General features: G+C 42.8%; 2 protein-coding genes across 7 annotated transcripts in view; one reads left to right on the top strand and one right to left on the bottom strand.

Annotated features, from left to right (window-relative positions):
- LOC144046612 (BRD4-interacting chromatin-remodeling complex-associated protein) overlaps positions 1 to 8114 on the top strand; it is a 14235-nt gene extending 6121 nt beyond the window's left edge. For 2 of the 3 annotated variants that reach the window (XM_077560031.1, XM_077560032.1), the window contains 7 exons: positions 425 to 604; positions 904 to 1336; positions 1433 to 1569; positions 1637 to 1695; positions 2238 to 2386; positions 3669 to 3941; positions 4042 to 8114. In XM_077560031.1, the coding sequence (XP_077416157.1) occupies positions 425 to 604; positions 904 to 1336; positions 1433 to 1569; positions 1637 to 1695; positions 2238 to 2386; positions 3669 to 3941; positions 4042 to 4631 (1821 nt within the window). In that variant the 3' untranslated portion in view covers positions 4632 to 8114. The remainder of the gene's footprint in view (positions 1 to 424; positions 605 to 903; positions 1337 to 1432; positions 1570 to 1636; positions 1696 to 2237; positions 2387 to 3668; positions 3942 to 4041) is intronic. The other variant, XM_077560033.1, reaches the window with a different exon arrangement.
- Positions 8110 to 16495, bottom strand: exd2 (exonuclease 3'-5' domain containing 2). Of its 4 annotated transcripts, none has more exons than XM_077560038.1 (10): positions 16428 to 16495; positions 15709 to 15785; positions 15226 to 15599; positions 14197 to 14447; positions 14002 to 14128; positions 12991 to 13316; positions 12753 to 12859; positions 11686 to 11821; positions 10430 to 10798; positions 8110 to 9382 (listed from the first exon to the last, which is right to left on the bottom strand). In XM_077560038.1, the coding sequence occupies exons 3-10, from the start codon at positions 15577 to 15579 to the stop codon at positions 9166 to 9168; spliced, it is 1887 nt and encodes a 628-aa protein (XP_077416164.1). In that variant the 5' UTR covers positions 15580 to 15599; positions 15709 to 15785; positions 16428 to 16495; the 3' UTR covers positions 8110 to 9165. The 4 variants fall into 4 exon arrangements, with proteins under 4 accessions (XP_077416164.1, XP_077416162.1, XP_077416160.1 ...); XM_077560036.1 differs by having other exon boundaries at positions 16371 to 16468; XM_077560034.1 differs by having other exon boundaries at positions 15226 to 15594; positions 16371 to 16468.

Here is a 16495-nt window from a genome sequence, read left to right as displayed (position 1 = left end):
GAATTTTATGAAAATAAATGTATAATATTTATGTGAGAAAGGCCACAATTTTAAGATATTGTTTTTTAAACAAGAAAAATTGAGGAATTTTACATGAAAAAAGATGTAATATTAGTAAAAAATTAAATAAATAAAAAGTTGTAATCTTATATGGGGGATGTCATAATTTAAGTTGAATGAGAGTAATTTACAAGTTGTAGTTTAACAATAATTATTTTTTTAAAAAAATATAAATTTACGAGAATTAACATTTTTGAATTTTAGCAGAATAAAGTGGGGAGTGTAGGTGAGAAAGGCAGTATTTTATAAAAAGGTGTTATTCAAAATTGTGCACACAAAAAAAATTGTCATTGCACGAGAAAAAACAAAAACTAACCAACGAGAATGAAATAATATTGCAAGTTGTAATTTTCCACCCATGCAGCGCTTGGGTCAGGTGAGCAAGCAGCAGGTGTCGGTGCAACCCGTTGCCCCCTCGCCGCCCGTGGCGACCGTCCTGTCTACCCCACCAGAACCGCCTCCCGCCCCCAACGTGGCCCAAGTGGTGGAGGATGTGGCCCGGTCCCTTAGTCAGAACCAGGACTTTATGCAACAACTAAAACAGGTCAGAACCTCAGACCGAAACTCTTTATAATTTTTTTTTTTTTTTATATTTAAGAAGAATAAAAGTCATTAAGTTGTAATTGGATTAGCTGGAAAAAGGTTGAATTTCATGATAATACATTTTTGTTTTTTTAGGAGCAGTAAGTCATAATTATGTAATTTTAGAAGAAAAAAGTTTAGAAGAATGGTTTTGTCTGAAAATTGTCCTTTTTTTGTGGAAACAGTCACAAAAGTCATAATTTTACAAGAAAAAGAGTAATAAATACGAAAAATAATTATTAAAATGTCATCTAACCTCAGCAAGCACTTGGCTCTCCCATCACATCCGACCTGTTGGTTGGGTCGGCACCTGTGGACTCTCCCGCCCCGCCCGTGGACAACGAGCAAGAAAGCCAACCAGCGACCACCACGTCGGACCCTTCCGACTCTGAGGACACGTCCCTGCTGGGCTCGTCCCCTTCGCTCCAGGACCCTGCCACCTTCCCCGATCCAAACCTCCTTCCTGGACTAGAGGGCTCTTCTTCCCCACGGCAGCAAGTCCTGTGCCGGGTTCCACATCAGTTCCCGGGCTCGCAGGCTTTGTTCGTCCACAGCGGGGGGGCGCTTTCGTCGCCTTCCCAGGCCCCGTCCTCTGAGCCCCCTTTGACCCCCAGCATCCCAGTGCCTCAACAACAGCCGGACCCCTCAGCTGCAGGGTGGGTGGGCACCCCTGTCCGACAGCACACACAAAACAGTGAGTTTCTCCTCTTCATCACGTGCATCCATTTTCTAGACTTCAACCCTAGAGAGAATGCATTTTTAGTCCGTCTAAAAACAACACCTGTGTCAGCACCGACAGCTGCCTTGGTCGTCGAGAGCGACGCACTAACTCCGGACGTCCGGACGCCCTCTCCCAGCACCCAGGAGCGCCACCGGGGCGGGCTCCCGGCTCCCAAGGATGGTGGCCCCGCGCCAGGAAACCAGCAGGTGGGAAAATGGAAACTGCGTGACATTTTAACATTGCTCCCATAATCATCATCTTTTGTCAACGCAGCTGGCAGGCGTGGAGCTGCAGCAGGAGGAAATCCTAACACCAGCAACCCGACACCACAGGTGGGCCTTAGTCAACCTTAAACATTTCTTGACAATAATATGTTACATGTGACTGTACTGGTATAAACATGACATTCTGATTAATATTAAATTTATGGAATAGGAGTTAAGCAGCAAAATCCATCCGTTTTTTATCCATCTCAGGGGGCGGCCATTTTGCCACTTGGTTTTGATTGAAGATGACATCACAGTTGCTCAGGCAACAACAAATCAGAGCTCACCTGTTTTCTAAAGCTACGCTGTGATTGGTTGTTACCTGAAACCTGAGCAACTGCGATGTCCTTTTCGCTAAACAGCAAGTGACAAAATGGCCGCCCCCTGAGATGGATAAAAACGGATGGATTTTGTTGCTTAACTCATACTAACGCAATATTATTTAGTGGGGCTGCATAGAACATATTATTGTCAAAAAATAAAAATGGAGTTGATTTCCCATTTAACAAAATAAAAACAAAAATGTAAAAATGAAGGCTAACTGAAGCTACATCTTACTGAACTTAAATATTCCCGAATTGCCTGTGATGTTGTATTTTGTACGTCAGGTTCCAGCAGCTGCTTTGCTCGGACCACCTGGCGGTCCAGCACCCGCGCACCAGCCCGGCCTTCTGCACCCTGACAGATGCCACCCGCCGCCTGTTGCCGTACCACGTCTGCGCCGGACACCCGCCCTCTCAGGAGGATTTAGCTTTAGGTTGGCCGACAACGCTTTTGTGCATGTTGATGAATTGAGAAGAATCCTTTGCTAATTTGCAAATTGATCTACTCGTGTTTTTTTTTTTTGTCATCGATTGTTTGCTGAAAAACTCAACTGATTGCATTTTGTTCTTTTTCTATCACATTCTACGATACCACAAGATGGCGCCAAAGTCCGCTTATAATGATAATACATTTGCCGTATGCTTCGAACTATTGAAATTATTAACTCATTCACTGCCATTGACGGCTGTAGACGTCAATAATTCATTTTAACTATTTCTATTAGTTTTCCACTTTTTTTTACTTTTGTTAATAAGAGTATGAAAACCTAAAAAAAAATTATATTTTTATTGTACATTTAGAACAGATAAAATTTGTGATTAATCGGGAGTTAATTATTGAAGTCATGTGATTAATTACAATGAAAAATGTTATTCACCTGACACTGATAAAAAAGAAGAAAAGATTATAAAAAATTAGGGGCGTCAGGCAATTAAAATGTTAATTGTAATTAATTGCATGACTTCACTAGTTAACTCCCGATTAATCACAAATTTTATATCTGTTCTAAATGTACAATAAAAAAAATTCTAGGTTTTCACACTCTTGTTAACAAAAGTGGAAAAAAATGTTAAATAGAAATAGTTCTAATTAATTTTTGACGTCTATAGCCGTCAATGGCAGTGAATGAGTTAATATAGGCAATTAACATCTTTAAAGGGGAAGTCAACCACTCCAAAAATTCTTGACAATATGTTCTATGCAGCCCCACTAGTCTAAATACGGTATTCTGATTAACATTGCAATAGTGGAATATGCAGCAAAATCCAGCCGTTTTTATCAATATCAGAAGGCGGCCATTTTGCCACTTGCTGTCGAGTGAAAATTAGATCACAGTTGCTCATGTCTCAGGTAACAACCAATCACAGCGCAGCTTCACAAAACAGGTGAGCTGTGATTGGTCGTTGCCTGAGCCCTGAGCAACTGTGATGTCATCTTCAATCGACAGTAAGTGTCAAAATGGCCGCCCGTGAGATGGATAAAAACGGCTGGATTTTGCTTCATAACTCATATTCCAGAAATGTAATATTAATTAAAAAAAAAAAAAGTCATGTTTAGACTAGTGAGGTCACATACAGTATAACATTGTCAAGAAAAGTTTAAGGTTGACTTTCAATTTAAGTCAGGTCAAATAACTTACCTTCAATTTTTGCTCTAGCAGTAGGATTCGGTCTGTATCACCCACGAATGTCACTGTGATGTGGTTCCTCCTGTAGTGGACCAGGAGTTTGACACGGTATCACGATTCCTGCTGCAGCGCACCAAGGACATGGTAAACAAATACAGGCAGCTACTGGTCCAGGAAGCATGGGTAAACCAAAAGAAAACAGGATTATTTGTTAGTGTGTGTGCCCTGGTGGAAAAAAAACGGAACCCTTTCCCGCAGCAGGAGAGTCCGTCCGCCGAGATGGTGATGCTGGAGCGCCTCTTCCTGCAGGCGGAACGCTTTTCCCTGGGAGAAGACAGACGGCGGGCACACAGAGACCCAGGTTAGCAATACGCAAACGTCACCGGTATACAGACCGCTCCAAAAATATTGGGACAACTGCGTTTCCACATACTGTTGACAAACATCTCCTATTATTTCAGAGTCTTTCTTGATGTCCTTGACTTCATCAGCATCTTCCTCGGGGAGCTCGCAGCCTCCACCGTCATCCCAGGCCTCGATCGCCGTCTGGACCAGACAGTCGGACCGCCCGCCTGGACTGAAGACGTACCGCTCCAGCTCGCGGGGGGGTCTCCGGCTCACCATCAAGCAGGAGTGTGGCTCTCGCAAGGTGGTGCACAGTTCCATCGACGATTCGGTGGGGGCGGTGGTGGAGCGGGACCGCGCGGGGCGGCTGTCCAACGGAGCGTCACGGCACGCTCGGCGCGATGACAAGATCCCTAACGGAGCGGAATCCAAAAAGAAAAACCTTCAAGCGCCAGATCCACAGGACACCCCCAGGGTGAAATGCCTCAGGCTGGACGTGCCGCCGCCACCGCTGCCACCGCCGCCGCCGCCGCCGCCCCGTAGCCCGCCACCCGGCTCTCTGCAGGAAGACAGCATGCTCAGTGAACATCTGCAAAGCGCCATTGACAGCATCCTGGAGCTACAGCGGCTGCAGGGACAGTCGGCGGGCCCCCTCACCAGGGCCCCGGAGCAGCCCGTCACCAGCGCCTTAGGGGGTCACCTGTGAGGCTCTGCTAGAACTCCCAGCTGAGCCAACCAAAAGCTTGACTTTTGTCTATTGCTAGGAAGATTTTCATTCATTCTTTTCATTTTCAAGTGGCAACTGAAAACGTGATTTATTTATTTATTTTTTGTTATTTGACTTTAAATTGAACATTTCTAAATTTTTTAGTGTAAAATTTGGGCTCGGATCAAAAATACAAAGAGGAAAATATAGTTGATTTATATTCAAATATGTAGTGTTTATGTGACCTGGAAGTTTGGAAAGGCGCATTAGTAAAAAAAAAAAAAAAAAAAAAAAGTTATCTCGTTTGCAGCATTTTTGTAATCGTGGTTCAGCATTCGAAGATAATTTTGGGAACCAATTCTCTCTTATTTACCATTTTTGTGCTCATGCACCTCAGTAGTATTTTGAACCGAATTGAGACACACATATTTAGGCATAAGCATGTCTTTTGCCACCATCTGTTGGCTTCTATCGGAAATTACAACAACCTGGCTCTATCTCCAGTGGAAAAAAAAAAAAGGGGTGGAGGGGGGGGGAGGGCGTTTGGTTTGTTAATTTGGCATGATTAAAAAAAAAAAACGGTGCAAGGAAGGAAAGACGCTGAAATAGCTTGTACAAAATTCCACTCCTTCAGAAAATCGTGTCAAATGTAAAAAATACAATGACTGAGGGGGCTAAATATGAAGACAGGACAAGATTAAATGTTTTACTGTATTTATTTATTATTTCAGGCATCTACTTTAGTATATTGTGTGGATGTTAGTGAATGCAATTTTCATGTGTTCGTCAAGAGGAGTCCCACATTTTGAGTGCCAAAAATGGAAATATGGAGGGACATTTTTGAAAATGTCTTAAGCGATTCAAAAACAAAAAACGCAACAAGATAAGTCACGTTTTCAGGGTTTGTCTTTGGATTGCCAATTGAAAATGGAAGGTATGATGATACACCGCTTGGTTTTGATTGCTTGCTTGGAAAAAGATGAAGAAATATGACAAAGAAAAAGCACTAATAGTTCCTAGGTGTTAGATACAACATTTTGGTGTAGCTTTGAGCTGACAAAAAAAAAGTCAATTTGAATAGCTCTATGGTTTCTGTAGTAGTTTTTATTTTTTTTTTTTTTTTAAACAAATCCTTTCCCAGCAGTGCCAAGCTTCCAGGGTATTTATTTTGATAACGTGTGCCAATGTTTCAAGTCAAACTAACTCCAAAGAACTTGTTACCCCGCCCACCACCCCACCACAAACACACCAGCAACTTTTGGGTCCTTTCGGGAAACCCGCACCACTACTAGACGCGCCGTAGCTCAAGCTGTGAAAAACAAAAGTTCCCGGTCTTCTGTCCCAGAGCAAGAGACGAGAACAATGTGGGATGTTTTTGTAAAGCAATAATGTCTCCGGGACGAAGGAAAAGGAACAGTTTTGAACAAGTAACCTGGGAACTATAGACTTGGACCAGAAGGACTTTACACTTGCATGAGAGTTCGATCAAATGATGTGGTATCTCTGAGTTACCTGGCCCCGCCCCCCCAAAAAAAATTCAGGGCTCTCTTGAGACTTGATCTCAAGGACTTTGGTCTTACTAGCAACTTTGTGACTCATTTGGTACTTTTGGTTAAGTTGCGTGGTCCAAGTGACTAAAGACACAGAACCTAAACGACAGTCCAATGAAATCTAAATTATTTACAACAAATTAGCTTGAGGCTAAACGATGTGGAACTTGCATGAAATGTCCGAATGACTTTGGAACATGGCAAAAAAAAACATGGACGAAACTCGGACTCCTTTGAGAAAAGATGTGAGACTCGATCCAATTAATTTAGACATGGCTTGCAACTTTGGGAGTCACGTGGTCAAGAATCTGGAACCAAAAAAAAATAATAATAAAAAATCTGGAACCCAACAAACACTTACAAAGTGGCTCAAGACTTGTACCAAAAGACTTGAATGACACTTGGACCAAAATATTTGGGACTCAAATTATGTGTAATCTGTACTGGACTCTAAAGAAACCTACAAATTAAGATCATGTATTTACAACTTGCTTAAGGCCAGGACCAAATAAAAGTGGACTACTTAACCTGAGACTTGGACCAAAAGAAGTGAAACAAACAAAAGTTGAACCAAGAGACTTTTGAGACTGAAAGACTATTTGCTTGAGATTTGGACCACGTTTCATGCAAGTTTCACATCATTTAGTAGCTTAGAACGTGTAGTGACTCCTGATTTCCTAGAAACTTGTCTCTATGCGAGAACTGAACTAAACCCTTTAGAACTCCCCAGGACTTGGACCAAAAGATTCACACGAGAATCGATCCAAAATGACTTAAGATTTGCAAGCGACTGCACTGGACTTGGGTTAAGACTCCGGCCTTTGCTTTGAGACCTCGACCAAGTTTCATGCAAGCTTTATGTGGGTTAGTAATTGGGAACTGCAATTGGACTCTGAAGTCAACCCAAAAATATTTCTTGACAATAATAATGTGTTCTAAGCAGCAAAATCCCAGCAGTTATTTCTTGAATCAATATCACAAGGCAGCCACTTGCTGTCGAGTGAAAATGACATCACAATTGCTCAGGTCACAACCAATCACAGCTCAGCTTCAAAAAACCAGGTAAGCTGCGATTGGTCGTTACCTGAGCAACTGTGATGTCATCTTCAGTCGACAGCAAGTGGCAAAATGGCCGCCCACTGAGATGGATAAAAAGACTAATGAGGTCACATATTATTGTCTATAAATGTTTAAGGTTGACTTCCACTTGAAGGACTTTAAGACCAGGAAGCAAATCCCTCCATTTCTGTTGGTCACTTGGGAGCTTTTGTTAACGTGACAATCTTTTTTTCCCTCCCATAAAATGCATCTCAAATTTGTGTTTTATTGGCAAAAAAAAAAAAAAAAAAAAAAAGTGACTGAAAAAACTCAAGTTGTCTGTGTGTGAGACTTGGACTAAAAACCCTTCAGGACCCTCCTGTGACTTCCCACATGTTCACTTTTTAAAATGGTCCCCGTAAGGATATGCAGTACTTTAGCATGCAAAACCTTGGGCAGAAACGTCATCCGGGGTTTCTGACGGAGGTTTTGGTGGGAATGCAGTTTTACAAAAACAAACAAAAAAAAAAAGATGTCAGAGTGACTTTTCACTCCTTGCCACCGCCACTTTTGTAAAAAAAGAAAATGGCATTAGTGGAATGCAAGCCCTTCTGGAACGAGCCGCCTCGTGTGCCACTGTTGCAGTCGTCCGTAGTGTCCGACACCGACCGTTTCGAAACGATCTGTCCACTCGTCTTTGGGACATATTTTCCAGGGACTGATCGTTCTCATGCCAAAATCTAGAGGCCTTAACCCAGCATAGCTTGGATTGTAAACGATTAAAAATGTGATCGTCTCAAGCGATTCATAACCACTTTTCTTTTTTTACTGCTTTTACAGACTATTTATGAAAACTGTGATTTTGTACGAGAGAATAAAAACAAAGTGAATGTGGCGTCTTGTCTTTTTGTCTTTCAATTTCATTACAAACTTTATTAACAGTATTTCATTCACATTTACAAAGACAACATTTTCTGTCCGCTTCGGAGTCGTCGTCTTAATCACGCTCAACGGGCTTAGTGGTGCGTTTGGGCTATAATCGGGACGAGGAGACCCACTAGAACATGGACCTCGGAAGGCATCCCGCCCCTGGGAAAGGGAGCATTTTACGCACGAGCTAGCTGTTAGCGTCACTCCCCCCCGCCCCTGATTAAGATGCTCAAAATCTCATCTTGAAATAAATAAAAGGGAATCAAAAAAAATAATTAAGCTTTTAAAGCGTACGACATGATCTATTGACTGAAATGGCCAATAGTCTGGACTAAGGACTTAGCATTACCGTTGCTACGCCCCCCGGTGCGAGCGCGTGCCAAAAACTCAATTTGAAAATAAATGAAAGGGGATCCAAGAAGCTCACATATTCAAGAGTGGAAAATTGATCTATTGACTGAAAGGACAACAGTTGAGGGAAGTGGGCAGAAGGCACAACAAAATGACTTGGTTGTGTTAGGGTCTCAACTTCAAATAAATTAAAGGGGATCCAAAAAGATGAAATGGTCACTGAATCTATTGACTGAAAAGGTCAATAGTCAAGCGGGAAAAACAGCAGGCAGGAGCAAGAAGAAACGTAAGCGTTTAGCGTTTAGCATTAGCGTCGCTCTCGTCGTCACTGTGAACGCCGGTCAAAATCTCATCTTCAGAAAAATTCAAGGGGATCAAAAAAGATGACATTTTCAAAAGAGCGCAACTTGATCTATTGAGCGAGGCTGACAATAGAAAAAGAAAAGTGGGCGAGAGCGACCAGAAACGTTAAGGATGAGCCTCGTTAGCGTTAGCTGCTAACCTGCAATGTGTAAGGATTAAGAGCAGGCAGCTGCGTGTCTAGTTTTTTTTTAAAAATCTCTGTAAATTTCACAAATTTGTCACTTCTATCTGTTTTGTTTGGTTTTTTTTTAAAAGCAAAATCCTACCACGGCGTGGCGATTGCAAAGCTCGGTGACCAACATTTAGTCGTCTTTGACGGGCAGGTCTTCGCTGTACTTGCGGAGCAGCTTGTTGTGCTTGTGCTGGACGCACCAGAGCGGCGGCAGGTGTTTGGGGCGCATGGTGGACAGGAAGTGCTGCCTCCAGCGCCGCTCCAGTTCCATCAGACCATGCGGGCCTCGCTCGGCGTAGGCGCGCACTACCTTCAGGCCGTGGCACATGTACGCCTCGTTTGAAATCCTGAGGAGAGGGTCGCAACTTTGATTTCTTCAAAGAAACAAACCCTGGCTTAAAACCCTACATTGAAATCTTAAAAACGGAACATTTTACATAAAACCCGGTCTGAAAATTTAACCCTAGACTTGATTGATGATTAGGATATCTTTGCTCAAAAGCTTCAATTGAAACCCTGGAAACAAATCAAGGTTTGGAACCCTAATTTGAATCCTTAACCATGTCTGAAACCCTAATAATAAACAATAATTTCAAACTGTAACCCAGGTTTGGAAACCAAGCTATTTTGAAACCCTAAATGTGGCTTGAAATCATATTCTTTGCTTCAAAACCTAAATTGAAACCCTAACCTTGGCTTCAAACTCCAAATTTAAACTAACCCGAATGCAACTCAAATTTAAGATTGGGAGCCTGATTTGAAATCTTAACCATGTTTTAAAACCCAAATTGAAAACTTAACCCAGGTTTGAAACCCTAATCCTTGAACCCTATCCCTGATTTGAAACAAAGTTCAAAACCCTAACACAGGCTTGAAAATCTAATTTCAAACCTTAATCATATCTTTGCTTAAACGCTAAATTAAAACTCTCACCCCCATTTAAACTAACCCAATCATGGATTTGAAACCTTAACCATGTCTTCAAACCCTAAATTTGGAACACTACCCCAGGCTTGAAACCTTAATCTTTGCTAAAAATCCTAATCAAGTTTGAAATCCTAATCCAATAATTTAATCATGTGCTGAAACAGTCACCTAAATTTAGGATCCTAATTTCAAACCCAAATCTTAGTTTGAAAATCTAACCCAGGATTGGGGTAAATTAGGTTCTGTGAACCCTGAGTTGAAACACAAATTTCAAAACCCTAACCTGGGCTGTGAAACACTAAGGTTTGAAACCCTAATAATTGCTTTGAACTCGCAACCTTAATCGGGTCTTGAAGTGAAATTTGAAACCCAAACGCAGGCTTGACACTCTAACCCTGGCTTGAAATAGTAGCACCTGCTTTAACCCAATGACCCTCAATACGCAGCAAGTGTGAAGGCGTGGTCACCTGGTCTCCAATGAGGCGGCGTGGCGAAGTTCGTCCTCCGTCAGCTCTCGCTCTTCGGTCACGTCCAGGAAGCTCCTGATGAGCGCCTGCAGCTCGACCCGGCGCCACCAGGGCAGCCCCCCGCCGGCGGTGAGGAGGGCACGGGCCGCCGAGCGCACCCGGCGCCGGTCCGCGTCCTCCATGGGCCGCATGCTCACCTCGCAGCCCTGCGGGGCGGCAAAGTCCTCCGCCAGCTGCTGCTTGAGCGAGGCGTCGTGCACGTTGGAGGCGGCGTGGCAGCTGGTGCACAGCAGCAGGATGTCGTGAGAGTTGTGATCCTTCATCTCGCTGGGGAAGTGCCGCCGGTACTCGTGCGGGACGATGTTCTTCCTGAGGATGGTGCGGGAATGCAAAGCCATTCTTTCAAACTGATGCTACTCAACATCGACGAACGCCATTTTAAAACCCAAATACTTGCTTGGAACCCTAACTGTCTTAAAGCCCTATTTTAAATATTGATACTGGTTTGAAACAGTCCTTTAAAACCTTAACTCTGGGTTGAAACACTCTTTGTAAAACCTCAAACTGGGATGAAAACCTAACGCTGATTTCAAACCCTATTTTCAACTCCAACGCAGTCTTAAAATGCTAACTTGGAAAAAGTCACATTAAAGCCAAACCCTCGCTTCAAAGCCTATTTTAAAACGCAAATAAACAATTACTTGAAACCCTATTCATAAAACACCAACACTAGTTTGGAAGCCTAATTTGAAAAAACAAACAAAAAAACACTTAAAACCCTAACTGTAGCCTTGAACAGTCCCTTAGTTGAAACCCTACTTATTTCCCCGCAAATGAAAATGTTGGTTTGTAACTGCAATTTTAAATACCAAAACTTGCTTGAAACTCTGGCTTGAAACCCCAACTCTGTCTTAAAGCCCTAATCCAAACCTTAACACTGGTTTAAAACAATCATTTGAAACCCTTAATTCTGATTTACTTAAGACTATTTTCAACCCCAACGCTGTCTTAAAACATCACTTGAAAGCCAAGCCCTCGCTTGAAATCCCATTTTAAAACCCAAACAATAACTTGAAACCCTAATTCTGGCTTGAAACACTATTTTTGTAAAAACACAAACCCTGGTTTGGAGGCCTAATTTGAAAAAGTCACTTAAAACCCTAACTGTAGCCCAGAACTATTACTAGTCACCAAAAAAACTCTTCAAATTTTTTCTTTTTAATTTTTATGGAAAACACTTATGGTAAAAAACAAACCTGATATAAGAGTCTTGTCTCCCGCAGACCACGCAGCGGTTCTGCTTGGCGGTGAGGTAATAATCCTGCTGGGAGTCCGGACGTCCCGATGGCTCGAACAGAAGCCTCACCACAAACGGATCCTCACTCTGGAGTACTGCAACACAAGCACCAACACCGGGAAGAGCATAAAAACTAACAAATAATGAATTGGTACTTATTAAATTATTGTTAGTGATAGATTGATATGTTTTTTTTCAAGGGCAATTATTAGTCAAAGAGACCGGTAACCGATATTTCAAGCCGATATTTATTTGCAGTAAAAGAGAAAATATTAGCGTCAACATTTTTTCAAATGCAATTTTTCTTTTCCTTTAAAACATATAAAGAACTGAAAGCTTGATTTAAAAATGATAACAAAAAATGCAGGGAGCTTCAGCATGTGTTAAGCTAAATTAAAAACTAAGCAAGTAAATAGTTCTCTGAAGTTTTTGACTGTAAATTAAGTTTTCCAAATTTCAACATAATTAATTACATTTTTTTTTTTTATAATTTGTAGGGAGTTCCCAGTGTCGGCATCAATTTTTTATAAAGTGTAAATTTAAATAAATCCATAAAAAAAATTTCCCTGTATCTCACTGTACGACAAATGCATGCAAATGTAGCTAATTTGGGGTTTTCGTCAGGGTTCATCTCAGTGAGATGCCAGCTTTATCGACCTGCGTAAAAAAGGCCGACATATGTCAAAATGCCAAATATTGGCACCTAGAATCAGCCTGGCCGATTATCGGTCTATCCCCAATTTTTGTACTTTAGGCTTGTAATGCATTTTGGACAACCATTTGCATTTCACACTCGGGGATTCCTGGTCAGTCGGGAAACAGAAAATTTACAGCTCCTCTCTCTTTGACTGATTTCGGCGCAACTTTCAACCATTTCTGATGCAGCGTCATGGAGTAAAACCACAATTGTACGCCCCTGCCTAAAAAGGCAAATTCACAAATAACGAACTGTACATCAAACAGTGATGTGGCAGAAAGAACACAACTGGAAGTGAGAGTGTTTACACCCCGTCAAGAACAGCGTACCTCCGATTCCTTTGTCCAGGTACCATTTGGCCTTCTTCTTGTCGCATGTGCAAAGCGGCTGACCGTCGGGGGCGTGCAGGTAGCAGTTGTCGTACAGCGGAGACTTCCTGACACGTGAACAAGAATAGACCTCTTCATAATGTTGTACAGAAAATCTAAAAGGCTGCTTTGGTGGGACACTTGGCGAAAAGGTCGATTCACACAACAGCCGAAACGGCCTGACTGGATTCCAGCCCACCTTGGCGAGTAGCCCACGCCCAGTGGTTTCCTTTTGTTGTTCTTCCTGGGGTCTGGGACTTGTTGATCTCCAGACTCGGCGAGGCTCTCGGGGCTGGAGGACGTTCCCTTCAAGGGCCCGCGCGGTCGCCTTGTCCTCTCTGCGCACTCGTCCGCCTTGTTGGCCCAGCGGCCCCTGAAAGGCACGTCCATCAAGCCCTGGCAGCGGGCAGCCAACGTGGCGTAGGAAAGCCCGTTGGCAGAAGTGGGGTGGGCTTCGGGGCCGAGGCCAAGCAGGTGGAAGAAGAGGGCGACGGACACTTGGGCGTCCTTGGCGGCGTACTCCATCTAAAAAAAAAACACATATTTATTGGCATTAACAGATTTGTGAATTTTCTTGTAGATCAATAAAGTATCTATGGACACTATGCAATAAAGAATCAAAATATATATTTTTTATATAACCCTGGAGAACCCAAGAACCCTTTTCTTCTTTGGAAAATTATGAATTATACATTAAATGACTGCTATAAGTTCACTGAACACCAAAATATGTTTTTTTCAATTTTAACCCTTGTTTTTTGAACTAGCTCAGAGTTGCTAATTTATCAAAATATATATATATAAAACATACTCCTAGGCATTCTGCAACATGATATGAAATAGATTAACAAAAAAAAACACAATTTTACCATCTGATGGTTTGCTGAGAAGATGGTTTTGTTTGGATTGATTTCCAGCTCAACAAAACAGCATCTTGTCACAACCACTCTGGCTCATGTAAGTGCAATATTCATCCACTAGATGGCCCCATGCAGGGGTCAGAAGTGGCACTCTGGACTTTTGAAGTTAAATTTGTAAAAAAAAAAAAAAGGTCTTTGTTATTTGAGTAGCAAAATTTATAGGGGCCAAATTTGACCCCGTGGGTTCTCCAGGGTTATTAATGAAAATTTAAGTGGCGAGTCTCAAATGAAACTCTTTCGACCCAAAAAAGCCAGATTCCTTGGTGGAGGTAAAAATAGTGTGCAATAACCTGCTCCGGCGTCAGCTGATCCGCCTCCCAATCGCTACAGCGCACTTCCAGTGACTTGTCCAGCGAAACGTTCAACACATCAGCTGCCAGCGACTTCAGGCCGAGACCGTTACTCACTGGCGCCTCCCTGAGGAAAAAAGCCGCAAATGCTTGAGCGGAATGAGCAAAACTGCGACAAACGACAGGGAAACTCACTTTTGCCTAAGAGCGAGGTGGCGCAGGTCCACCGTGCATTTGAGCGACAGACCGTAGTCGCGCACCAGCCGTTGGGCGTCGTCGTGGCAACCGACGCCTGCCTTCAGGATGTGCGGGTCGCGCAAAACTTCCACCAGGTCGGGTGGGAGCTGCGCGCCGCGGAACGCCGGAAGCCGTACCAACACGCAACACCCCGAATAGGACGCTAGCTGGAGCAGGGAGACCACCTGGGGGCGCTCATTCACTGATACCTGTGGAAAGAACGACTGGTCTGCATTTCTGGTCTAAACTTGCGTTTATGGAATGAGTTAGGCAGCAATACGTGTTTGTTTATATCTCTCAGGGGCGGCCATTTTGCTACTAGCTGTCGACTGAAAATGACATCATAGTTGCTCAGGTAATGACCAATCACAGCTCACCTGTTTGCTGAAGCTGAGCCATGTTTGGACGTTACCTGAGCAAAGTGATGTCATTTTCAGTCAACAAGTGGCAAAATGGACGCCCTCTGAGATGGATGGATGCTGCCTGCCTCGTGTTCCACAAACACAAAATGAATCAGAATACTGTGTTTAGACTAGCGAGGCTGCATAGAACAGAGTATTGTAAAGAAAATTCTGGAGTTGTCTTCCCCTTCAAAATAAAAGTTCTCTCACTTTTCTCTCCTTTGTTTATAGAAAAAGCAACTAGTATTGACATTTTTCTTGTGACAACATTGTAAAATTTGGATTTTGTTTTTGCAAAATTAGAACTTCTCTTGAGTAATCGGTGACCCTCGATCGCAAAATCAGAGGTGGAGAATTCAGGTACAGAAAGTAAAAAAAAATCTGCCACACATTGGCTTTAGCCACAGGTGCTTCCCCTCAACCGGCAGGTAATGAGTTCATTTACCTGCCTTTGCTTCAACACACAGATAACTCTGCTTTCATGGAGAATTACAGAAATCTGAGAGTTGATTAAATAATTAAGCCAACTGATCATTCCCCTAGTCCGAGTCTGATGTGATTTTTCCTCAAATTCTTTGATGTTTACCCATTCGCAGTCGAGTCCCAGTACCGGGACCGCCGCCAGGTCCTCCTGCATCGATGGCCACAGCTGCTGCCATTCCTCCTGGGAGCTCACCGTCACCGGCGTCACCGCCAGTAGCTTCTCAGAGGACGGGATGCACACGGGAGGGGCCGCCTGTGTCTTCTCATACTCCGCCGCCTCAATCTCCTCATGTGGAGAGCACCGGTTGGCTTCTGCAGCGACAGGAAGCGGCGTTTCCCTCTGGATGGAAGGCGGCCGCTTCTTTCTGGTGCTAAACGCTCGCCACACGAGAAGACCGCCGAAGGTGGCGCCGAGGAGCGTCGTGATGATGGCGACGAGTGGCCTTTGGTGAGGCATCACCACCTGTTGAGTCTGAACTTAAAAACACAATTGGCTTTCTTGAGTCCTGGCTGCGTCACACACGTGACAACAATCTCCCGTTTTAATACGTCTCGATTACAGTACTACTAAATTTACTGAACATACCATACACGGTGCCTGTCCTTTGTCAGTGGACTTTCAGCTGGATACGCTTTGGGAATGTGGAGCCACACTGCATCTCCCTGCAAAAAAAATATAGGGATAAAATTTAAAGAGGGACAAGAAGTTTCATGCTGGAGCTAAAGAATAAAAACACATTCCCAAATTCAAGAGTTACGATTCCTCTGTAAATGTGAAAATTGCTGATTTAAATAGAAAAGAGGAAAGAAAGTAAATTGATAATTAATTGATGAAAAACTGTAGACCTGTGTGTTTGAGTGCAAAAACTGGAGATAGCAGCCATTTAAGCACATAATTACACTTGTAAAATTAAATTAAATTTGTATGTTGTTGTAATGTAAATGTGGCTCAAACGCTATTGTTTTTCATTAATCAAACGGTATACTGACTTCTGTATATCTTATCGAGATAAGGTTATGAGACTAAAAACTATTAAAACAGGAGAACAATTTAGTTACATTTTCATTTTACCAGATTAACGCAGTTTTAAACGTCAAATTTACTCGGAAAAACTGCGCTCATATTTGGTAAGCTGTTAGCTGCTAGCTAACCATGTAGCCTCGAATTTGCTGGCTTTTTTCCAACGCAGCGGTCGGTGTCACTACAAACTAAGACAAAGCGTCATTTATAAACGTAAACCAGCTTACCTCGGTGCGTCCTATTAAAAAAAAAAATACACCTGCTCGAGACACACGTACATTTACCTTTATTGTTGTTTTAAATGAACTTGTCGGTTCACATCCGGGTGCTATTTATATCGGTGCTAGTGGTG

This window comes from Vanacampus margaritifer, chromosome 1 (assembly GCF_051991255.1).
Source record: "Vanacampus margaritifer isolate UIUO_Vmar chromosome 1, RoL_Vmar_1.0, whole genome shotgun sequence".
In the NCBI taxonomy this organism is placed as follows: Eukaryota; Metazoa; Chordata; class Actinopteri; order Syngnathiformes; family Syngnathidae; genus Vanacampus; species Vanacampus margaritifer.
This window is presented reverse-complemented; position numbering and strand designations above follow the sequence as displayed.